At 42.6% G+C, this 26,223-nt stretch overlaps 1 protein-coding gene across 2 annotated transcripts in view; it reads left to right on the top strand.

Moving 5' to 3' along the window:
* Positions 1 to 26,223, top strand: part of LOC134601006 (START domain-containing protein 10-like) — an 84,495-nt gene that overhangs the window by 46,635 nt on the left and 11,637 nt on the right. For both annotated transcript variants that reach the window (XM_063445419.1, XM_063445420.1), the window contains exons 3-5: positions 13,733 to 13,880; positions 20,505 to 20,608; positions 21,707 to 21,824. In XM_063445419.1, coding sequence (XP_063301489.1) covers positions 13,733 to 13,880; positions 20,505 to 20,608; positions 21,707 to 21,824 — 370 coding nt within the window. The remainder of the gene's footprint in view (positions 1 to 13,732; positions 13,881 to 20,504; positions 20,609 to 21,706; positions 21,825 to 26,223) is intronic.

Consider the following 26,223-nt stretch of genomic DNA (forward strand, 5'->3'; position numbering starts at 1 on the left):
CATCAGGAAAATACCGACAATGCTACTGTCGTTGGACGCTGAAAAGGCGTTCGACAGGGTTAAATGGCCTTATTTATTTACATTGCTGGATCATTTTGGCTTCCCAGCCCAGTTTACGACGGCAGTGCGAGCCATGGACACCAACGTCAGGGTGCAAATTCGCATTTCGGGCGCAAGGATACAGCCATTCGATCTGAGCAACGGTACTAGACAGGGCTGCCCGTTGTCCCCCTTGTTATTTGCTTTATCGTTAGAACCACTCCTTCAGGCAATATGCGTAGCTTCGGACATTAAAGGGATAGATGTAGGTGGGCAAAAATATGTGGTATCGGCATTTGCGGACGACTTATTATTGACTCTGACTGAACCGAGAGACTCTATGGCGGCATTAACGACTGTACTGAAGGATTTTGGGGAGTTGGCCGGATACAAAGTGAATATGGACAAGTCCTAGCGTACTGCCTATAGGTATGCCAGAGACGGACGTCACTTACATAAGGATGACACATAGCCTACGAATAGCGAGGGATTACATAAAATATTTAGGCATCCGATTAACGGCAGACCCATCTCAAATGTTTCAACAGAATTACACCCTGTTGATAGCGGACATGGAGAACTGGACTGATAAGGCGATTTCTTGGATAGGGAGGATCCATTCTGTTAAAATGAATGTACTCCCCAGAATATTATTCCTGTTTCAGGCACTCCCGATTAAAGTAACTAGGTCTGACTTAGGGCCACTTCAACAAACGATAGGCAAATTCATATGGCAAAACAAAAAACAGTCTCTCGCAACATCCTCTACCGAGCTAGGGACAGGGGCGGACTGGGCCTTCCACACTTACATTTCTATTATGAGGCAGCCCAACTGGCCCAGGTGGCAATGTGGCACTCTCCACCGGAAGAAAGGAGATGGGTAGACCTGGAAGCATCCCTTATGGGACTGGATATGCCTCAGTTCTATATGTGGACCCCTAGAGAGCACAGACCACACATCACAGTGCCCTGTCCTGCGATTATCAACTCTGAGGATATGGGACGCGGCCGCTCCTAAGTATGGCCTGGCGTCCTCCCCCTCTCCGATGACCCCTCTCTTGAGGAACACGGCATTCCTACCAGGAATGACGGCCCGGGATTTTAGAGGCATAGAACGGGCGGGGTTGCAGAGATTATACCAGTTGTATGAGGGAGGGTCGTTGGTGACATTTGAGGATTTGAGCAACAAAACATCTCTGCGAACCTTTGTTTTTTTTTGTTTTTTTTTTTTATATACCTCCAGATTAGAGCTTACGCCCAAGACACTCAGGTTAAAAAAGCCGCAGTAGCAAAGATGACATTCTTTGAAAGAATGTGCGCGAAAGAACAATTCCCGAGCAAACTGATTTCGCTTCTATACTCACAGTTGTGCAATAACACTTTAGAATGGGGAGGACTTACATATATAGATCAATGGGAGGCAGACTTGGGGGAGACACTGGAAGGAGTGGAATGGCATTAAATGTGGGAGGCGGCCGCGCAGTCCTCTATGTGTGTCTCAATACAAGAACAAGCATACAAGACGCTGTTTCGATGGTATGTTACCCCAGTTAAGTTGAGCCGTATGAACCAAACTACTACGGACTTATGCTGGCGGGGGTGTGGCCTCAGGGGCACTTACGTTCACATGTGGTGGGAATGCCCAATAGCACAGGTCTTTTGGCGGCAGGTTGCGCAATTGATACAAGACATATTTGAGAGAGAGGTTAAGCTGGACCCGTGGGTGTTCTTGCTGGCTAGATCTATGGAGAACTGGACAAAAGCGGAACAGACCCTGTTTCATAAGGTGAACCTAGCCGCTAGGAGAGCATTGGCACAGGTGTGGCTGCGGAGCGAGGCTCCGGAAATTGATATGGTAATTCGGAAGATTAGAGATCATTATCTGATGGATGACCTAACAGCCAGGGTTAGAGGCTCGACAAAAAAGTTTGAAACAATTTGGGGCCCTTGGGAAGCCAGCGCAGCGAATGCCTGAGGTACACGCTAACGATACTACCAAGGCTGGGATTAGATAGATTGGATATGAACTGGCCGGTTCTTCCCTGCACCCTCCCCCCCCCCCTCCTTCCCCCCCCCCACTCGTACTCCCTTTTTCTTTCTTCCTACTTACCCCTCTTATCTTTTTTTCTTCTATTTTCTTTTTACCGTGAGCATTCACCGCAAATGTTGAAATATAACCACTCAATATGTAACTAACATGCATTACGATGGGACATGGACCTGTACGCACAGAAACAGACGGATTGCAATTCTTCGGTGATTCAGAGGCGGATTTTTGGAACCCGCATATGAAAACCTGAGAAAGAATAGGGCATGTCCTATCGACTAAAGAAATGTATATGTGGTGATTTATAGTTTATTCACGTCTTATGATTTTACTTTTATGTTATAAATTAAAATATACCAGGGAGGACAGTGTGTCCACGCTATATTGTTTGATCTACTCACTCCGTGATATGTCGGTGTAGGAAAAGTATGTAAGGAGTGTCACTCTTTTGTTTTTAAAGATGCACTGGAGACATGGCATACAAACTGTTACTATATGTTCCAATGTTTCGATGTAATGTGTTTTCACTGTACTGTTTTTACCTTGGCATAAATAATTTAAAATATATATATATATATATATATATATATATATATGATCTTACAATATGAGCTCCCCTTTACGGCTTCAGATGCTCACTTCTTACATGTTTAATATCGTACTTTATGAGGAAACTAACATAAATTGTGTTATGGGCTCCAGAATTGCTCTATTCTTTAGAGCAAGTGTTTTTTGGGTACACAGATGAAGATGCATTTTGCCACACCTCCCACTTTTCACACTTGTTACACCTGCCTACTTTTCCAACTTTACAAACCCCTGTGAAGAGTTCCATTCCCATTCTTCTATATTTCTGTAGTGTGTGTCACGAACGCACCCTACTCCAAGAGTGTGCGTGACGTAGTTGTGGTGATGAAAAGGTTAAAGTACACTATTTGTCTTCACTAGACCAGAAATAATGACAAAATCCCCCTTTTTAACACCACCCACACTTAACCATAATAATATAACTAGGACTATTTTAACGCTGCCACCACCAAGACAATTTATAAATGGGATGCCTTGGTCCCCCAGGTAAATCAACAATAAAACCCACCAAATATTACTTAGTACAATATTTAAGGAATTACAAAAATACTAACTAGTCTCTTCAAGTAACGTGATTCTTAACCAGACAAAGGCCGAACTTAATAAATGAATGTTTATTATGAACAAAGAATAGTCACAGTGCATATAACAGTATATGATAAACAAGTTATTTACACCAACAACAGATAAAATCAAAAAGGATAAAATACAGAAGTCCTAATTACTCACTGTAGCGGAGTAGCAGTATAATCACGGTATCTCCGCTGGTAGTCAGGATAAAGCAGGTAAAACAGAGGCAGCGTAATAATAATCCCTCTTCCCCAAGGGCTAGACGACACATAGTCTGGGAGCCAACTGTCAACTGACCTCTGTGGGGGTCCCAGCTTTAAAAGATGTAACCCCTGTTGACCTCAGCAATAACGTATCTGTAATTTGTGCCATTTACTACACAAATGACATTAAAGGATAATATTCCAAGGGTGTAATAATAAGTTATACACCCTTGCCGTGACAGTGTGGTCAAGCTTTTCACACTCCGTACTCCTGGTCATCCTCAACACTTCGTCTCCATCCAGCTGGAGGTCACGATGTGACAGGTGGATGTGGGGACATGGCATAACATCAAAACCCAGCATATTTATCTGGGAGCTGAGGCGGGGAAAGTGCAGCTTAGCTATACTATAGGAAATGATAAAGGACCATCCTGTGCCACCTTAAGTAGATCCAGACCTGGTTCTTCAGCAAGAGAGGTACCAAACAAAGCTATATACTCTAACACTTTTTTAAATGTTTTTGTCAATTACTGTTTTTTTTGTTTTTTTTTTTGTATTTTTGCAGTGCATATGCCGATTACAAACAAGCTAGAGGTACCCCAACGGCATTCCTCAAGCATAGTGTCACATGTTACAATTGGGGTATTTAGAAAGGACTTGCACTATTTTATAATATAATAGAAACAGGATAAACATCAAGCTAATCAATCATGTCTTACTACGAGAGTAAACAAAGGAGGGTCATAATATTAGCTAGTACAGTGAATTGAACTAGATATGCTCATTATATGTTGATAACCTGGTATCTAGGCAGACATGGTGATACATCAAAGTGTTACGCTAGGTAAACATGCTAATAAGATCACTGTTAATGTACCCCTGGGTGCAGTGTCAGTAGTAAGCTGTACTGCAGTGATATTAGACAGTGTATGGGGAGGTAACATAAATGAAAAGCAAATCATAAGAAAAGGCATAATACGCAAGGCTTAGTGCATGGCATGTAAAACGCAAAAATAGCTTCTCTGGTTGTTAAGGAGAAGATATGTCTAGGTATCAGTCCCAGAAGCTAGTTTAGCTGATTCCTCTAGGGGGGGGGCAGGGTTGCTGCGTTACTTGGGCCAGTGGTACTCTGGAGCATGGTGCCTCTTTGGCCCCAGGCCTGCAGGAGAGCCGGCAGCTGTAAACCACAGACTTGGGTTCATTGAAGGACCAAGTCTATCCCCATCACAGGGGGGGCAACGGTGGTAAGGAATCTTCTCTGCTGGTATGCGGTTCTCCGACGATGCTTGGAGGTCTTGCCTCGTGCTGGCTGCCTGGTGAGTCCGGTAGCTTCCTCTCGGGGCCGCTGTGTTTCATGGCGTGTGTGGGGAGTGCTCGAGACCAGCCCCGTTGTGGGAGCACCTGGCTCGGCTGCTGGGTCGGTGGTCGTTGGCGAGGATAATTGTTGTGTGGTGTGGCAGGTCGTCGAAGCTGCTGTTTGTGGGGTCACAGTGCAGGACAGGCAAGTTCTGGGTTCTTTTAGCCCTCTGGGGGCCTTGTTGGTTTCTCTGACCTGTGACTGAAAGCCTCCGCCGATTCCAGCGCACATGTCGTCCGCCATTTTGGGCGCCTTGGCCAGCGGCAGCTTTGGGCTCGGGTTGCAAAGCCTCTGAGTGGGTGAGGACCGGGATCACCCCCCCGGTCCAAAGGGGGGGGGGGAACGGGGCCAGGTCCACCTGAGTCTCGCTCCCAACTGGGCACCATGTGGCAGGATAGTGGGGCGGCGGCCGTCCGCCCCTCTCACCGCCGGCGGCGGCCTCAACTTGGTCGTCGAGAGCTGCGCCTCCTGGGGACTGTAGCTCATGGAGCCAGCCTCTCCCTGGAACCGGTATCCCTGTGGCGCCGAAGACCCGCTCAGCCGGTCAGTAATTCGTTTATTTTCTTTATTTAATGCGGTCTGGATTGTAGGAGCTGCTCTTGTATGCGGCCGGCCAGCTCGGCGGTCCGGCCCCGCCCCCCAATTACTGTTTTATTGAGGCAAGCGAGTAATTGACAACAATCAAGGAGTCAGAACAAATATAAAGAGATGTGAACGAAGCCTTGCATACACCGGTATATAAACATGGATATTGCAGTAATAAGAAGCTCATTATCATAAAACTTCACGTAAAAAAAATTCTGCCTCACTTTTTAAATTATAGACGAAATAAATTAAGCTATTCCATCTAGATCATTGATACCCACCAAGATTTGCACATATACATTCTATCTTAACTATGAGAATGCTAGGTAAGCAGTAGTGATAAAAAATAAAACTTGCTAGGCTGACATGTTTATGCAAAAAACTTAGACTAAATTAAAGATGCTAATGAGGCCTGCTGGCTGTAGCTAGATTATGGTAGATAAGCATGCTTAGTGAGCCACTGAGACTGGACACACCCACTGTGCTGTTCTATATACAGTATAAATAAAAATGAAGGCATATCAAATAAAAATAACCATGAGCATCAGATAGCGACTCCCACAGATGGTGCCCATTACTGGGCAGGAGAATGTTAGAACTTGGAGGTAGCCAAGGGTAATGTTACCCATATATTCCCATATAGAGTGCGACAGAAGGCCCGGGTTTTCTGCCAGCGGCAGACGGTCTTTCGTTGATTTGACTAATGCTTCGGTGGCAATCCCTTGATTGTGTTTTGGAATATTTTGTCCAACTATGTGAGAGATTGCTCCATCGTACCACGATGATCTGCAGAGAATAGGGGGGGGAGATGATATCATTGAGGTGGAGTGGGACACACACACACTCTTTCTCTCTCCCCGCAAGAACTGGAGTGGATCTTCAGCCTGGGGTCCAGTGGCTTGCCGCTGTGCTCCTCTGAGGGCACTCTGAACCATATCCACATTTCCTGTATAGCTCCCTTGCACATCCCACAGTGGTGCCTGGGAGTCAGAATGTGAAATCACATTCCGGCTCCCAGGACCTCTACAGGGCGCATGATGGAGCTATACTGAAAATACAGAGCTCCCTCGCTGGCACTTTCCTACTGCACCGGACAGCCGAGTTACTGGCGCTCAGCCACGCTACAGGCAGGGCCGTCTTTAACAAGAAGCAAATGGTGCAGCTGCCCCAGGCCCAGTTACTCATGGGGGGCTCAAAGCAGCTGCCCTGTGGGTCCCGCTGCCCTTAATTATTTTTTTCCCTGATGGGCCCGCCAGTGTGACTGCAGCCGGGGGCCCACACACTAAGGAGGCTCCTCACCGGATGGCTCATGCACTTAGGGCCATCCGGTGGGCATTTGTCAGCTGGGGCCTGGTCCAGCACTGTGGCCCTTTAACAGCGTGACTGGTCCCCCTTGATTACCGGCAGAATGGGAGGTAGTGATAGCCGCGAATCACTTCCTCCCAGAGAGAGCACTCGCGTGGGAGAGATGGAGGAGGGGGACTGTGAGAGCCAGAGCAGCCTCCCAGCATCCTCAGCCACCATACTGGACGGCAGGAAAACCAGCCTACAAGGTAGGAAAGGATGGGTTATGTGCCAGTATGTCTGAGTGTGTAAATATGTCCATTTTGTTTCCAGCACATATCTATGTACTGCTGCCATAAGTGTCCCTTTTGAAAATGCAATTATAGGAATAAAGAAAATGTGGATTAGAAAGATAATCTAAAATACCGTATATACTCGAGTATAAGACGAGTTTTTCAGCACATTTTTTGTGCTGAAAAACCCCCACTTGTCTTATGCTCGAGTCAATTGTCTGTATTATGGCAATTTACATTGCCATAATACAGACAAGGACAGGGGGCTGGCAGGAAGCTGTTACTTACCTTCACAGCAGCTCCTGTGAGCTCCCTTCTCTCTCCTCCGGTCTGTGCAGCTCCCAGGTCAGCTCTCTCTGCAAGTCTCGCGAGAGCCGCGGGGTCACGGTAACCCGTGGCAACGCTCCGCGCGGCCGCGAGACTTGCAGAGGGAGCTGACCTGGGAGCTGCACAGACCGGAGGAGAGAGAAGGGAGCTGACAGGAGCTGCTGTGAAGGTAAGTAACAGCTTCCTGCCATCCCCCTCCTACAGCCCATCCACTGGACCACCAGGGAGTGAGAGCCCCCCTCCCTGGCCAGGTAACAAGCAGGGAGGGGGGGACGAAAAAAAAAAAGCAAATAATTATAATAAAATAAAAAAAATCAGAAAAAAAATATTAAAAGAATAATAATTAAATAATAATTAAAAAATGCCCACCCCCCCACCAATACTCTCCTTCACACACACTGCATACACATACACACACATGGACAACCATGACTGGTACACTTCTCTGTACACTATAACATCTTCTAACCGGCACAGTGCTTACAGTCAAGCTTGCAATCTGCAAAAAAGACACACACACACACACACACACACACACACACTTACCTCTAATGTCTAAAGGCAGCAGTCCTCTGTAGGAATACATATAATCTAATTGGTAAAATTATAAACAAAGTACGGTTTAAAGGCCCCCCTCCCGCCGGGCTGAAGTTGGAGGAAGGGGTTAAACACCTTTCTCCAGCGCCGGACTCCCTCGGTGCTGGGGACTCTCCTCCTCCTTCAGGTTTCATCGGCTGAATGCGCATCAAGAGCCACACACGCATTTGGCCAGTCCATAGGAAAGCATTCTCACTTCACTGAAAATTTACAGTAAGAAGCGCGGAAGCGCCTCTAGCAGCTGTCAATGAGACAGCCACTAGAGGCTGGATTAACCCATATGTAAACATAGCAGTTTCTCTGAAACGGCTATGTTCACAGCAGGCAGGGTTAACCCTAGAGGGACCTGGCACCCAGACCACTTCATTGAGCTGAAGTGGTCTGGGTGCCTATAGTGGTCCTTTAAGGCTGCACAGGGCCCTTTAAAATAAGGACATAATTAATTTGAGAAAATGTTCTTTTATTTCATGCTCATTGTCTTTAGTTACCATCTTACAAATAAAAGTCAAGTGCAAGCAAGCATTCACCTTTTCTGGCACATAGAAAACCTGGAAACCCAGAAACTTTAAAGAGACATTGTCAACAAAACAACTTTAGCTTAACCCCTTCAGGACCGGCCTGTTTTTGTGATGTTTGTACGTTAAGGACCAGAGCAGTTTTAACACTTTTGTGGTGTTTGTGTTTAGCTGTAATTTTCCGCTCTCTCATTTACGGTTCCCATACAAGTTATATATTGTTTTTTTCACGACGAGAAGGGCTTTCTTTACATACCATTATTTGTATTATGTCATATATTGTATTTAAAAATTTTTTTTAAAAAAATGGTGAAAAATTAAAAAAAAAAACATGTTTTTGGACTTTTACTTGAAAAATCTTTTACTTATCTACAAAAGCTAATGAAAAAAACTGCTAAATAGATTCAAAATTTTGTCCCGAGTTTAAAAACACCCAGTGTTTACATGCTTTATTGCTTTTTTTTGCAAGTTATAGGCCTATAAATACAAGTAGGAAATTGCTGTTTCAATATATATATATTTTAAATGTATCAATAGTGACCTTGTAACACCGTTATCTGTCATAAATCCCCGAAACACACCTAACATGTACATATTTTTTTAAAGTAGACAACCCAGGGTATTCAAAATTGGGTATGTCCAGTTTTTTTTAGTAGCCACTTAGTCACAAACACTGGCCAAAGTTAGCATTTATATTTGTTTGTGTGTTAAAAATGCAAGAAACGCTAACTTTGGCCGGTGTTTGTGACTAAGTGGCTACTAAAAAAGGCTGAACATACCCCATTTGCAATACCTTGGGTTGTCTTCTTTTGCAAATGGTATGCCATCATGGGGCTAATTCTCATTCCTTGGCTACCATACGCTCTCAAAGGCAACCTAACCAATCCGACAAATTTCAATAAAAAAAAAAAGTAAAATCAAGCCTTATATTTGACCCTGTAACTTTCACAAACACTATAAAACCTCTACATGTGGGGTACTGTTATATCCAGGATACTTCGCTGAACACAAATATTAGTGTATCAGAACAGTAAAATGTATCACAGCAATAATATCCTCAGTGAAAGTGCTGTTTGTGTGTGAAAAATGCAAAAAACTTCACTTTCACTGACAATATCATTGCTGTGATATGTTTTACTGTTTTGAAACACTAATATTTGTGTTCAGCGAAGTCTCCCGAGTAAAACAGTACCCCCATGTACAGGTTTTAGGGTGTCATAGAAAGTTACAGGGTTAAACACAGTGCTAGCAAATTAAATTATCTGGACTTTCGGCCTGGGTTGGCAGGCAGGTCCCTCAAATTGCAATCATTAAAATTACTCAATTAGGTAAAAATATTACATAAATACACATGTAGAATTTTAATATATATACATATTTATATATTTGACGTCTACGTGTATATTTATGAAATTATTTATGTAATTATGTATATGGACATATGTATATTTCGTATTGTTTTTATTTATTTATTAATACATAGATATATATATCATTACATTCTAAGTATATTTTGATATAAATATATATATATATATATATCAAAATACTGTTAGAATAAAATTGCATATATATTTTTTATAATTATTAAAAATTATTTTTATTTTTTGTTATTTATTTTTATTAACATATTATTTGTATTTTATAATATATATATACCATATATATAGCAATTATATATTGTATATATTCGTGTGTAATTTAAATATAAGTGTATTTTTATATTAATATACGTATATATATATATATAAAAATACACTTAATATGACATTATATATATGATACATATACATATATTATATATAGATATAATACATGTGTGTATATATATATATATATATATATATATACACATATTATTATTTTTTTACACTTATTTTACACTGTGTTTTTTTAACTTTATTTTTTTGATTTTTCACTTGCAGGGAGACTGCCTGTCAGCACAGACAGTCCCCCTGCAGGCAGATACACAGACACCTATTGCGGTCATGTGATCGAGTGATCACATGGCCGTGGGGTCCTGATCTGCCGAGGGGGGACTGCCCGGGCAGACAGGCAACCCCCCTGGACCGGGTGGAGCACTGATCGCCGCCGTGGGACCGACGGCGATCAGGTAAGTAGCCCCAGACCGTTATGACGGTTCAGGACCGTCAGCGGTCCAAACGCACGTTTTACCGCTGACGGTCCTGAACCGTCAGCGGTCCTGAAAGGGTTAATGATCATTATTGTGTATAGATAATGCCGCTGCAGTCTCACTTCTTAATTCTCTGCCATTTAGAAGTTAATTTGTTTATGTAGCTGTAGAGACACCTCCCTGCATATGATTTGCTCAGCTTGCCTAAATACTTCCTGTGCATAGTTACATAGGCTGAAAAGAGACACGTGTCCAAGTATAGCCTTCCTCACATTTGTTTTTTGCTGTTGATCCAAAAGAAGGCACAAAAAAAAAAAACAGTTTAAAGCACTTTCAATTTTGCAATAAACTCTTGTTCCCAGAATGGCAGTAAGGTTTATCCTTGGATCAAGAAGCTATTATTCTTGAGTATTCTGTTTTTGCAAGTATGCATCTAGTTGCTGTTTGAACATTTGTATGGACTCTGATAAAACCACTTGTTCAGGCAGACAATTTCAAATTGTTATTGTTCTTACAGTAAAAAATAAAAACTTTCCTTTGCCCTAGACAAAATCTTATTTCTTCCAGACTAAACGCATGATCTTGTCCTATATAAAGTCAAGTTTGTGAATAGATTTCCACACAATGGTTTGTATCGGCCCCGACTATATCTGTATAATGTTATCATATCCCCTCTCAGGAAACGTTTTTCTAAACTAAAGAGGTTTACATTTGTTAACCTTAAACTGTAATGTAAGAACTAATGTACACTTCCTTTATTGCAAATTCTGTTTAGGCTTTATTATCCCCTAGTCTGTTAATAGCTTGCTAGACCTTGCAGGAGCCTCCCGTGTGTGATTTTAAAGTTCAATTTACAGAGCAATAGATAAAATTAAGAACAAGTAACCTAACCTCTTTTGTTTCCAATAATTTGTTATTTTTCCCTGTATATTGTGTCCTGGAATTAATAAGGTGAAATGCTTGTACATCAAGGCTGGAGAACAGAAAAAGTTGATCTCTGAAACATCCACCACATTTTTCCATCTTTAAGCAACTAAGTCTGAGCCAGCTACCTAAGTGGCTCAGGACCATGTGAGGGGGACTATTTGTGTGTGTATTAATGTTCAAGTCCATACTATATTACCCTATGGTCTCCTTATTGTTTCTTTTTCTCTCTTCTAATTGACAAGTCAAATTATTTATTTGCAGAATGTCGTAACCACAAAAAAAAGGAGAATGTTGTGTGCTCTTATAATTGTCTATTGATCTTTTTTGTCACTATACCCCACTCCCTCTAGCCTGTATGCTCATTGAGCAGGACATTCAATCCCTCTGTTCCGTCTGGTCACAAATACTTGTTTGTTAGTCCACCTATTGTACAGTGCTTCAGAATTTGTTGGTGACTTATAAATGGTTATATACTGTTACATAGGCCGAAAAGAGACAGGTGTCCAAGTTCAGCCTTCCTCACATTTGTTTTTGTTGTTGATCTTTACATAGTTACATAGGAAACAGTAATTATTAAAGTACCACTATAGGCACGCAGACCACTTCAGTTTAATGAAGTGGTCTGGATGCCAGGTCCATCAAGGGTTATCCCTGCCTGCTGTAAACATAGCAGTTTCATCGAAACTGCAATGTTTACTTATGGGTTAATCCAGCCTCTAGTGGCTGTCTCATTGACAGCCGCTAGAGGCGCTTCCGCGCTTCTCACTGTGATTTTCACAGTGAGAAGACGCTGACGTCCATGGACTGATTGAATGCGCGCATGGCTCTTGCCACGCATGTGCATTCGGCGGAAAAGGGAGAAGAGTCCCCAGCGCCGAGGGAGCCCGGCGCTGGAGAAAGGTAAGACTTTAACCCCCTTTCTCCCCCTAGAGCCCGCGGGAAAGGGGGGCCATGAGGGTGGGGGGGACCTATTAATACAGTAGTGCCAGGAGAAAGTTTGTTTTCTTGGCACTATAGTGGTCCTTTAAGCAGTAATTTGTATTTATATGGGCACTGTAGTGTCCCTTTAATGTTGTAGGTGTTAGAATTTCAAAAATGTGTCTGCAGTCTGCCTGCAATCACTCTAGTGTCTCAAAGCAAGAGGCCTTCATCAAAATGGATTTCCCTCAGTGGCTGATTGGCAACCTTTTGAGCCATGGAAAGCCTGTGGTGCAGCAACTTTGCTCCCCAAATCTCATCTCCCCACCAGCCGTGGCATCACTCTCCTGCCTGTTGCCTTGAGGCTGTGACCTTATGGCAATGCATTTATGCAACTAATTTGTGGTACGATTGGTGAATGTGACTAAGTGGGACAGAGCTGGGAGAGACTGTATATGTGTGGATGCTGCTTGTGGGGTTGCATGTCTGGAGGTGACTGCTTGCTGTGTGTTGCATTTAGTGGGGTTATATAGACTTTATTGGGGAATTATTAGAGGCTATGGTGGCTATAGTGGGGTGGATCGTTTTGGAGGTATAGTGTCTATAGTGGGGTGGGTAGGGGCTGTAGTTGAAGAATAGGGCTTGCAGCGGAGGAATTGGGGATGCAGTGACTATTGAGGCGTAGGGACTATTGAGGGGTAACTGGCTGTCGTGGAAATAGGGGCTACTATGAAGTGGATAGTGGGTATGTTTTGGAGTGACATGAGCTATAGTAAGGGAAAAGAGACTGTAGTGGGAGGATAGGGAGCATTGTGGGGTGGATGGTATGTATAGTCAGGAGACAGACTATACTTCTATTTTGTTGGTCATCCCGGCCTTTAGGATGTTGCTTCTTTGTCTCTGACACAGTAATACAGATACTGGTCTGTGCATCACTTTCATACCGTGCCGATGATGTTGCAATTCTTGTTTTCAGTAAACAAAATCGAAATTAAAACCTCTAAGCCTGTGTTACAAAATTGCAATATACAAAGAACACTATATAAATACATGCCAAGCTTGTTAATGGGACATGGGAATGCTAAGCTATTGACTTTTCTTTCATACATTGGTTTGTTCTATGTTTTTCATCTAATAAACTTAATGATTTAGTTGTTGCCCTGTGCAAAACCTACACGTGACACATTGATTGTAGACAACAAGCTAGATAAATGTACAAAATTATTAAAAATCCATGTAGTGCATGTGTGAGCACTCATAATAGAATATCCTAAACAAGTATTGATTTATTGTTCCTGATCTACAGTTTGACTTTATTTTGTTAAATAATTATTTTCTTTCTTTTTAGATGCGTATAGTTTGCAAAGATGTATCAGCTGAAGTCCTTTATGATGTACTCCATGATACCAGCTATCGCAAAAAATGGGATTCCAACATGATAGAGACCTATGACATTGGAAGGCTAACCGTTAATGCAGATGTTGGATACTACTCCTGTAAGGTTATTAATCTTCTGTGGTGTATGCTAAAGGACATCGTGATAACTGCGTTTTAAAAATACATATTTGGCCAAAATGTTGGTCAAAGCTAAACAAGACAAATTGTGGCTACTAATTATGAAGCTACAACGGCAAACTCTTTCTACCACTTACGTAGGCAGTTAATTATACATGGACTATTATGTTATGCAGTTTATCACAACAAAGCAATTTGCTAAATCTTCTAAATTGATCATAAATAACTAGAAATGTGTATTCTCCTATGTTTCTACATGGTAATAGGCAAATATAGAGAATTTGTTGGGTATTCTAGGATTAGCATTCAATTATAATATATGGAGTTAGATGAGTTAATGATTAGTAAAATATACAAAAAAAAAAACTGCTTCCATGCAGATGTTTTTTTCATCAATGATGTTTTAGGTTACATGGAGGGGTAGGCATGGCTATTAGCAAACACACAAAAAGGCAAAGTGCAACAATGATGATTTCTTAAACCGTAGATCATATAAACACCAAAATTACTTCAGTTGAATGAAGATATTTTGTTGCATAGATGCTGCCCCTCCAGCCCTGTAAAGGAAAACTGTATTTCCAAGAAACAGCACTGTTTTTTACATTTTGCAATTTCAACACCTCTAGTTTCGGTCAATCAGAAACCACTAGGAGCTTATGACAAAAGGAGATCTAGTTACATGTTTGAATCCAATTGACATCTGACATGTAAAGTATGCTGATGTTGCATGCACCCTGTGCTTCTGTATGATAGGATTGCTGCGCATGTGCCATGTGTGCTTCATAATTTTCTATAAGTAATATGTCTAATCGTAATGTTTAGCCATATACCATTCTGAAAAATTGATTTTCGTGGCAGTACAATAGGGATGTACTCTTCCCTCAGGTCAAGCATCTGAAAGAAATTAACATAAAAAGTTCCTCCCCTTACCAGGTATAAGAGACCCTTGCAGCCACAGGACCTCCGTTCTCTTTCTTGTTCCAACAGGAACGGACGGCATCTGGAAGATGGAGTGAGTGGTGAGGCACATGGGTTGCTGCCAGGGGGAACCGGCCTGATAGCCTCCCGGGTGGAGCGCTGAGTGGCCATGGAACTTCCTGCTGTTACAGAGCAGGTATGAAAAGCCGGCGTTTTATGCCGCGTGAGTCACCGGCTACGCATGGAGGCGGTACATTTGGGCAGCGAATCCCTGTCCGCCGGAGGAGCATGCGCACAGCAGTGGAACGCACGCCCGGGTGGTTTTGCGTTCCACCGGAGTTCCGACCGCTCTATCATGCATGCGCGGTCTGAACTCCCAAGAAATGGCGCCAGATTTGAATCAATTCTGCCTATATATGCTGTGCGGATTTTTCTGTCAGCATGGATGCTTGACAGTAAAGATCTCCCGTGTCACCAGCCCCCCCACACGGGTCAGAGGTTTTAGAGGTAGGATCCTAATCTGGTTTCTATTTTTTAAAACTCTCTGTGTTTTGGAATTTTCTTAAAGGAATACAAATATGGTTCATGTTTTATGTATTACAGATATGTCTAGCCCTGTTTATACTGACAATATGGATAAAGACAAGGTCCCTACTCCTGCTTCGAAGAAAGCCAGTTCCAAGTCTAAACATCTCTGTTGTAGTGAATGTTCCACTCCTTTACCAGATGGGTTTAAGAGAAAAATCTGTAATATTTGCTCCTCGTTATCGCTAGAAAAATCCAAGCAACAAGAAATTAAGTCTTTTTTGTCTTGGTTTCAGGATAATCTAGCCCAGACCTTTGAGTCCTTTAAAGAAACAACTCAGACTTCTCCAGTTAAAGACTACTAAACAGAAAGCTAAAAGGAAAAGGGCACCTTCAGATTCAGAATTCTCTTTGGGGGAATGTTCTTTATCGGATTCAGAGTCCTCTAGCGAATCCTCTGATGAAGGTGTCTATGGCCCTTTCTAACGAGAAGGTAGATAAAACCAGGAGTAAAAATCTGCCAACCATACAGTATATGCTGGATTTAATTGCCAGGGAGTGGAAGAACCCAGAAAAGAGGGCCTTTATCTCCAGGCATTTTAAGAGTATTGTAAAAATACAGGAGGAAGATAAATGGGAAGATTTACCAGCTGTTGATGTACACATTGCTCAATTGTCTAAAATAACTACCTTGCCTATTGGGGAAGTTTTGGGTCTGAAAGACCCTATGGATAAAAGAGCGGAAACTTCCAGCAGACGGGCCTATCAGGCAGCAGGTTTTCAGGCTAAAGCTGCATTAGCCGGGGCTTCAGTGGCAAGAGCCCAGAATCTTTGGCTGAATTCCTTGGAAGAAGGTCTGGGTGATATCCAGGATAAAGACCTGTCCCTCCTATTCCAAAATTTGACGTTGTCCAATGAGTATCTTATGGATATTATTACAGAGGTGATTAAACTGTCAGCTCGTGTCATGGGTTTGTCATCTGTAACCCGTAGGGCACTGTGGCTTAAGGCTTGGGCAGCAGACACTGCTTCAAAGTCTGCATTATGTGAACTTTCCTTGGAGAAGAAAAAATAGTTTGGCTCTCCCCTGGAAGAGTTAGTCCGACAGTCCGACAGTCCGACAGATATCGGAAACCAAGAAGGCCTTGCCGCAAGAAAGGAAATTCCTGGAAGCCCAGGTACAGGAATTTCCAAGCTAGACCTCAGAGGGGTTTTCAAGACAAACCCAGAGGGTTTCGCCAGCAAAGGAAAAATCCAAGGTTCGACACGCAAAGAGATAAATCTGACAGACAAGCGTTTCTGACGCCATCAGAGTGGGTGGAAGGTTGCAGAACTTTTTTCACAGATGGAGAGAGACGACTGCAGATCCATGGATTTTGAATATAGTCCAAAATGGTTACCAAATAGATATCTCGGATACCCCAAGGTCAAATTTCCTTGTCTCCTCCTACCGTTCAAGAGTAAAAAACCAAGCCCTTTTTTCCGCCACCGTCTCCCTTTTAAGAAAGGGTGTTATCGAAAAGGTTCCAAAATATCAAGCTTATAAAGGGGTATACTCCCGTTTGTTCCTTGTTGCAAAACCAGACTTGACTTTTCGTCCTATCTTGGATCTAAAATCCCTAAACAAACTCATTCCTTATCAACATTTCAGAATGGAGACGATAGAGTCGGTCACACATATCCTCCGGAAAGGAGATTTTATGGCCACCTTGGATCTCAAGGATGCCTATCTGCATGTCCCTATGAATGTGACTTCGAGAAGATACCTCAGGTTTGCTATAAGGAAAGGGAAAAGCATCCATCATTTCCAATTCAGAGCTCTCCCGTTTGGGTTGGCATCGGCACCCAGGATTTTTACAAAGATCCTCACGCCTATAACAGCACACCTACGGCTACAAGGTATCACAATCGTGCCCTATTTGGACGACTGGTTGATAAAAGCAGGTTCAAGGACCTTGCTGAACTCAGAAGTGACATAAACTCTAAAAGTTCTGAAAGACCATGGCTGGATTATAAATCTAGAAAAGTCACACCTTACTCCGTCCGGTTTCTGGGGTTCTGGATCAAGTCAGACACACTGTCAATTCATCTTTCAAGCAGAAGAAAAAGATAAAAGGTTTGATAACAGAACTGCTTCGAGTATCAGAATGTTCCGTAAGAAAAGCTATGCAGGTTTTGGGTCCTCTGACCTCTACGATTCCAGCAGTAAAATAAGCCAGAGCAGAATCAAGGCCATTACAATGGGAAATCCTTTCGCAGTGGTCAAAAAGGGAAGTAGACCTAGATGCACTAATGCGTATTTCAGATCATACAAAAGCAAGAATCTCGTGGTGGCTGGAAGAGAAGTTCCTTACAAAAGTACCGGTCTTTTCGTCTAAAGTCTTGGATAGTAATTTCAACAGACGCCTCAAAAACAGGTTGGGGAGCGCATCTAGGATATCACTTAAGACAGGGGGTTTGGTCAAAAGACGAAACAAAGGAATCTTCGAATTTCAGAGAAATGCTGTCAGGATTCTACGCCCTTCAACAATTCAAAAATTTAATTTTGGGGAAAGCTGTGAAGATCCAGTCAGACAATCAGACGACTGTGTCATACCTGAACAAACAAGGCGGTACATGGGTAATAAGATTGCATCTCCTTTGCTCAAGGATCATGTCTTGGGCTCAGTACCACCTGGACGACATTTCAGCAGTTCACGTTCGTGGGATAGACAACGTGATTGCGGACGATTTGAGCAGATCAAGATGGTCCCAGAACGAGTGGTCTCTCAATCAAAAGGTTTTTGCTCAACTGGTGGAGAGATTCGGTCTCCCAGTTATAGACCTTATGGCAAGAAGGTCCAATGCAAAAGTGAGTTCATTTGCCTCCCTTTTCAAGGCAGACGGACCTCTGGTAATGGTCTTTCTATCCGGTGGGAGTTTCCTCTGGCGTACATCTTTCCCCCGGTAAGCCTAATCCCGAGAATTCTGCACAAAGTAGCATCAGATCAGTCACGGCTCCTGGCCATACTACCATACTGGCCAAATCGCAGCTGGTTCTCGGTTTTGAAGATTATGGCTTTGGAGTACTGGACTCTTCCGGTGACGCCGGATCTCCTGGAAAACGCAGAGGTCCCAGTGGGAGTGTTGAAGATGTTCAAATTGACAGCTTGGCTGCTGCAAGGCTGATTCTACATCATAAGGGTATTAAGAAAGAGAGGTTTCAATTGCTGTTGAATTCCACCAGGAGCTCTACCTCTTCTATATACTTGAAGATTTGGACAAGATTTCTTCACTGGTGCATTGCTAAAGAGTGCTTTAATTCTCATCCGTCGGCTGACACAATCCTTCATTTTTTTGCAAGATGGTCTTGAACAGGGTTTTGGTCTTTCTACCCTTAAGGTTCAAGTCTCCGCTTTAAGTCATTTTTGGTGAAGAATTGGGCTTCTAATCCTCTCATTAGGAGATTTTTTTTAAAGCTGTTAGGCTTTTAAAGCCTCCTATTAAAAGCCGTTTTCCATCTTGGGATTTGTCATTAGTTTTAAATTTTCTGTGTTCTCAGACATTTGAGCCTTTAGAAGAGTCCTCTTTAAAGCATGTGTCCCTAAAATCTGTATTTTTGGTGGCTGTTACTTCAGCTAAAAGAGTTGGGGAACTACAGGCACTGTCTTCCTCTCCTGACTTTACTAAGTTTTATCAGGATAAAGTGGTTTTGTTCCCAAAACCTTCTTTTCTTCCTAAAGTCATCTCCGCCAAGGCTATCAATCAACCTATTTGTCTGCCTTCTTTCTTTGGTCCGGCCCAGACTAATGGGGATTTTAATTGGAACCTACTGGACATAGGTAGGTCGCTAAAAATCTACTTAGAACGCTCCTCGGCATATAGGAAGTCGGACCACCTTTTTGTAAATTTTTTGGGGAAATTCAAAGGTCAGGTGGCGTCAAAAGCCACTTTGTCAAGATGGCTTATAGAGGTTATAAAGTTGGCTTATTCCTCATCGAACCTTCCTATACCTGCTTCCTTGAAGGCACATTCCACTAGAGCCATGGCTACGTCTTGGGCCGAGAAAGCATGTGCATCTCCGGAAGAGATTTGTAAAGCGGCTTCCTGGTCTTCTTTCAACACATTTGTGAAGCATTACAGGCTAGACGTATTCTCTGCCTCTGACGCTGATTTCGGGCACAGGGTGTTACAAGCTGCTGTGTCTTAATTTCCCGCCCTTTCTATGGGATCTCGATATATCCCTATTGTACTGCCACCATATGCCAGGAAAAACTGCAATTTTACTCACCGTAAATTCCTTTTTCCTTAATATGGTGGCAGTACAGCACACCCTCCCTTTATCTAATTAATAAAAAGTTTTCTGTGGTTCCACTGTGGTGTTATTGTTACGTACTGAGGTCCTGTGGCTGCAAGGGTCTCTTATACCTGGTAAGGGGAGGAACTTTTTATGTTAATTTCTTTCAGATGCTTGACCTGAGGGAAGAGTACATCCCTATTGTACTGCCACCATATTAAGGAAAAAGGAATTTACGGTGAGTAAAATTGCAGTTTTCTTTACCCTGGCAACTGAAGAGTTAGCTACGGCTAGCAAAGATTTTCACAGGTACTCCTTTGGTACTCCAGATGTTGTGAACTACATCTCCCTAAAGGCTCTTAAAGCCATAATGCTGACAAAGCAGGGGAGGTGTAATCCACATCTGGAGTGCTGTAGGTTGCCTACTATTTTTATCACATTAAACACATGTATTTGTGAATGGCAATGCAATTGTGATATGACAAAATAACTTGGTGACTGAATATGACACCGCTATCAAAAGAAACCATTTGCCGGTTTGAAAAAAAATCTAGGTAATTTTCATATTGCACTACAATGTCAGAAATTTCAGCATTTAACATCCAACTGCTGGACTAAATTTCAAATATAAATATGAATGTTCTTTCTTACACTTGGAGAACCAGGTAGACACCCCTGCTCTACATACAGTACATTTAAGACTAGATAGCACATGCAAGATTTCTAGCTTAGGTTAACATAATGGAAACTATTTTAACAAAGCACTTGTAATGCAAATAATTAAGATTTTTGTCCATATATTCTGCAGAATGTTCTAGTGCTATTAAAATGTACATCTAGTTACTTCTGTGTTTTATTGGAGGATTTTTTTGTGTGTTTATTGCAGGGAAGTGCCCAAGTCCACTTAAAAACAGAGATTTTGTTACACTGCGGTCTTGGCTACCTCTTGGCAGTGACTATATGATAATCAATTATTCTGTGAAGCACCCGGTAAGGATACTCTTTTTTTGAATTTTCTTAAACTAAATGTCATGGTTTTCATGGAGCAAACACATTATTCAAATATATAACTGATATTCTATTTTATAGAAGCATGCAGGTTTATCACTTTATAATCATTTAGATGGTGGGGGTGGGGGCAGGGAGGGGGAATGATGAAAAAAAAAAACAGAGATGGACTTTCCTGTCCTGGGTAAAGTCCCGACCGGGAACTAAAATGTTGGCGCTGTTTAGCATCACATTCTATTTTTTTTTTAAATCTGTAAATATTAAAAGCTACGTTTTAGGAAGACCGAGAATACGGATCATCTCTATCATTTTTGTATGGCCAATGCACACAATGGATGTGGCAACCTGAAAAAAGACCCACTGCCAACCCACTGCAGCATTGAAGGCTCCCTACCTACTAAAGTTTTCCTGCTAAAATCTCTGCAGAGTACTGGTGTCTATGCACAGCACAAGCTTATCTTATGATTCAAAGCTGCTAGATGCAGGACACCAGGGGACTAAGGCCTTAATTTAATGTTTTTCAAAAAATTTAACACGGTTGGGAAAACTTTCCAAATTCTTTGGAAATGTAATTTCGCTATAACCATGATTCCAATTATCTTAAAGGAACACTATAGGGTCAGGAACACAAACATTGGCTAAAATCGGCAAGGAGGCGGAGCCAGACGCCATTTTGGCCAGTCTGCACCACCTCATAGTGATGCATTGAATCAATGCATCTCTGAGGGAAAACTCAGCTTCCCCATGAAATGCGTGGGGACGCTGAACGGCAGAGCTGCCTACTGTGCAGTACCGAGACAGAAAGCACCTCCAGTGGCCATCTGAGGAGGGGCCACTTGGAGTTCTCCTTAGGGGCAATGTAAACACTGCCTTTTCTCTGAAAAGACAGTTTGAATTAAAATGCCTGAAGGCAATTATTATACTCACCAGAACAACTACAGTAAGCTATAGTTGTTCTTGTGACTATAGTGTCCCTTTAAACACCCCTTATACCGCAACTGTAAACACTCTCAAGCATTTAATACAGTGTATAGATTTTGTGGTATTTTTAAATACTAAATGCCTGTTATTACTTTCCAGAAACACCCTGCTCGCAAAGACTATGTGAGAGCAGTTTCCTTGCAGACTGGATATTTTGTTAAAGCCAATGGGGCCAATAGCTGTGTCCTCTACTATCTGACGCAGGTGGATCCAAAAGGTAAGCCTTCAAGTCTTGTTTAGTGTTACTTCATATTCTAGACAGACTCCTCAACAAGACAATGATAAATAAGGGTATTATCTTTTTATATGTAGTCAATTTATTCCATTATGTGGCTAAATCATGCATCCAAATGTCTAGTGCTAGATCGTCGTAGGAGACAAACTTTGCATGCTATAGTACATTATTTAGCAGTAATTATTTATAGCTTCCTCATTAAAGTGTGAATAACCTATAATTACCAGATTTTACTAATTTATGATGTAAAGTCATGATTTTATTAAGGACACGAAGGCCATTATTATGCTTAATCTCTTTCTTTATTCCTCAGCAGCAAAGAAAGGATATTGTAGATATTCAAAGGAAAAAAGAAAAACCGCATGTACCCTAATAGGTTAACAACATATAACATGTTATCCAATGAGAATGTTCCTAGCACAATGTCCCATGCGACCTTAAGCCACTCCTTTTCTTGATGGTGCCAACGTACATCCGAACAGACTGAAGAACATATGACCAACAAGATGTGTAGAACAGGGACTCCCGGAAAATATAACAAGGGAACTCCAAAGAAACTGTCAATCATCTGCTTGAAATTGGTGTGGACCGGTGTGCAAAAACAATTAGGAGACTGTAAGAGACAGAGAAATAAGTTTTAAAATATGTTCCTGGATATTAAAATCTACATTCACAGTGTATTAGTAACCATAACAGTATGTCCAATTAGACAAAATATTAATATCATCAGGTGATTTAACATTACCATGAAGACTGTACACCGATTACGTGAAAATATACACCTTAGGGAGGGCGCAACGTACATGGATCAGATGCGATAATAATTGCCTCCGTGTCCTTAATAAAATCATGACTTTACGTCATGAAATGGGTCAAATCGGGTAATTTTATTGAAGGATACGGAGGCTCATATTATGCTATTTCAAAGCTGTGTGACGCCATGATCAATTTAACCCAACAAGATAAGGTAACTGTAGAAACTGGATGATGTGGATGTCGAATCGCCAGAAACAAATCTGGATACATGGGATCTTGAACTAAAGAGGTCCTCGCTTCATATTCCTTGACAGGCCACTGGACATAGATTAGTGTTATGTGGGAAGCTGGATAAAAAAAAAATGATGTAATGGATGTCTTCATATGTTTAAAAATATCAAAGGAAATTAGATCAAATACCAGTTTAGACGTGAGTTGCTTAAGCGAAAGGTCCTCATTCTTTGGCCAGTTTTCAAAAAGTCAGCGAACGAGGCCAGCATCCCATAGGGAGGAATATTTAGGACATGGACGTGCAAATCTGATGCCCTGCAGGCGGTAGAAACCCATCTTCAGGATGCTATACCACCACAATGAAGAGAAGCATCTGTCGCTAGAGCTACCGGATCTGGCCTCCAGCTGAAGAACTTCAGTAGTTGGGAGTTCAAACATGATGCGAACAGGTTGATACTTAGGGGGCCCCAAAGTGACTGTAAATTGCTGAAGATGGAAAGGTTCAGTCACCAATCCCTGGTATCTCATAGGTGTCTGGAATTCCAATCCGCCACCGAAATATTGTGATCCAGGCAGAATTGCTAGAATTCCTTCGGTAGGTCCACTAAGACTGTTAACTTCGTGCCCCCGAGTTAGTTGATGTAACGAACCACTGATACATTGTGTAAGTGTTACAGGATGGAGCAGTTGGTCGATACACCTGAGAGGCTCCGTAAGGCAAACGAGCCTGCCAGCAGTTCGAGGCAATTGATATGTAGTCCCTGTTCCTCCAGGGACCATTTTTCTTCCTGTAGAGAGAGGCCGCAGTACGCGCCTTAGCTAAGCATGCTTGCATCTAAATCCAAAATGAAGTCAGGAGTGGTTCCAAAGATCGCTCACCCGTTCCATGCCTCCATGTGTTGTAGCCACAACGTGAGTTTTTTTTTTTTTGGCTGTGCAGTCGAGAGGAACAGTCTGAATAAGAGTGACCCAAACTAAGGCATTTGGCCTTCAGACTTTTAAGTGCTCTGTAGTGCAGCGGGCCGGGAAATATGGCTTGGATCAATGCTGAGAGACGGCTGATAATCTTGGCCAGCTGCCTCAGGGTAAGAACAGGACATGCCAGCGTCCAGAATATTTCCTTCTTGATGGACTTGACTTTGTATTTTGGTAGTAGGAGTGCTCCACACACAGAATCTATGGTGAATCCCAGAAATTATATGGATTGAGAGGGTTCGAGGCCAACTTTTCCCAATTGATTAGGAAGCCTAGGTTGCCCAGCAGAGTCCTCGTCCAAGACAGGTGTTTGTGGAGCAGGTGATGAGGATATCGTCCAAGTATGTTATGAGGCGAACTCCTCTGCTGCGTAGAAGGGCAACCACTGGTGCCGAAGAGAGGTCGAACAGAAGGCATTTGAATCGCCACATGGTCTCCTCCCACCGGAATTGTAGGAATTGTTGGCAATCTTCGGCCATCAGAACAGTGAGGTATGCGTCCTTCAGGTAGAGTTTGACCATCCAGTCCCCTGAAAGGAGAAGGTCCCAAAGAGAGTGAATACCTTCCGTCTTTAAATGGTGGTATCTGACAAGAGCATTTAGAGCAGGGTCTTAAGTTAATGACCGGTCAAATGCACCCACCTTTCTTGGGGACCAGGAAGAGGTTTCTTAGGAAACCTGTGCGAGTGCGCGGGTAAATTGCTGAAATTGCACCCTTGGAGGCTACGGACTGGGGCTGGGTAAATGCTTTTAACCCCTTAAGGACACGTGACATGTCATGATTCCCTTTTATTCCAGAAGTTTGGTCCTTAAGGGGTTAAACAGGGTTTGCACAAAATATATAGAGTAACCCAGGGCAGTGTTGAGGACCCAAGTGTGACGAGACCAATCTCGCCACATTGCATTGGAGGAGCCTGGTTGCCCGCCTGCTGCCTTTGGACTATGGCCCTGGGAGATTGGGCCCTTTTTAAAAAACGTATTCGGCCCTAACAGAGTGCATGTCACTCATTCTGGCCCTTTAAACACAGTGGGGCCATTCGGTACTTGCCCTGTGTGAGCAGTGATACCCCCAGATAGCTCTGATATCAGATATAATGAAAGACTTTGGCTCCATGGCAATTAAACTGTATTTGTGTGGTCTGCGTGCCATTCACCTAATAATGTGCACCCAGACCTGAGCTATCTGGGGATATGTTACATGTCTGTGTTTAATGTATAAAAAGTAACTTTATGTATTTTAAAGTGTTTTACTGTCTTTGTGTAACAATGTGCTCAATGGAGTCTGCCTCTATCCCTGGATAATTGGATTACTTCCCCCCCATTGTCTCTAGGATAGAGGCCCCTGTAAAACCGGTCTGAGCCAGATTGCTATGCCGACAGCCAGGGCCCAAAAGATACTTTTACTAACTTTTGAACCCCTGGTCTGATTCATCCATTTTTTAATATGTTGTTCCCCTGAATGGATTGATTGTGGATATGTATTTTTGTGTGAATGTGATGTATGGTTTTAAAGTTACAGAGTATATGTTGAAACTGTATTTTTACTGTATGTAATAATTATGTTAACTGCTTATCTGAGGGGAGGGGATGTGTGGGTTGTACTGTTACTTGATTGGTTATTTTATGCCTCCCCCTGGGTGTGTCCTGTATGTGCACAACCGTAATAAAAACCAGGCTGGGTGTGCCAGCACCTCAGACCACTGCTTGACCCTCAACACGGAGCCTTGTCTCGTTCTTGGGGGGATTCACTGTATGCTGCTGGAGATTGATTGCTAGGAGTGTAAGCTGATGTCTGCTTTTCCTGTTCGTCTGCTAGCAGCTATTCGTGAGGTTCCAGTTTGGAGTGCTATTTTGTATCCAGTTCGAGAGTTTGGTGTTCTGCAGTAGCTGTGCCTGTCTCTCGGAAAGGGGCATATCGCCTAAATGGATTTTAACCCCTTGTCTGCTGAAACGGTCCGTTACACCAAGCATCTAAAGTGAGTCTGCGCCAGGCATCAACAAAATGATAGTCTGCCCCCCCACCGTTGTTATTGAAGACAGGTGGTATGGAATTAAACTTACCATAAGGTCGTCGGCCATTGGAAGAACCTCTGGGTCCATGAGACTGCCAAGGCCTACCTCTAACTGGGAAGAACGGTGAGGCGGACTTGTATTTAGGCGCTGGAAGCGTGGAGTGGATGGATCCTCGAGATGCCCGGTATGGACCCCAGGATGAACGGCTGGGAAGACGATCCTGATATCTGCTGGCCCCACCAAAAACTCTCTGGGAGAACACTCATTTTATGTTGGCTTGCGCCTTATCAAGTGACTTAAAGATTCCTACACATGTACCCAATTCTTTCACAAAGTTGACTCCAAACAGGAGCCTGTGGCCCAGACTCAGATAGCTAGGTTCACCAGCTTTTGTTCTATTTTTATTA

The sequence above is a fragment of the Pelobates fuscus genome, chromosome 3 (genome assembly GCF_036172605.1).
Source record: "Pelobates fuscus isolate aPelFus1 chromosome 3, aPelFus1.pri, whole genome shotgun sequence".
In the NCBI taxonomy this organism is placed as follows: domain Eukaryota; kingdom Metazoa; phylum Chordata; class Amphibia; order Anura; family Pelobatidae; genus Pelobates; species Pelobates fuscus.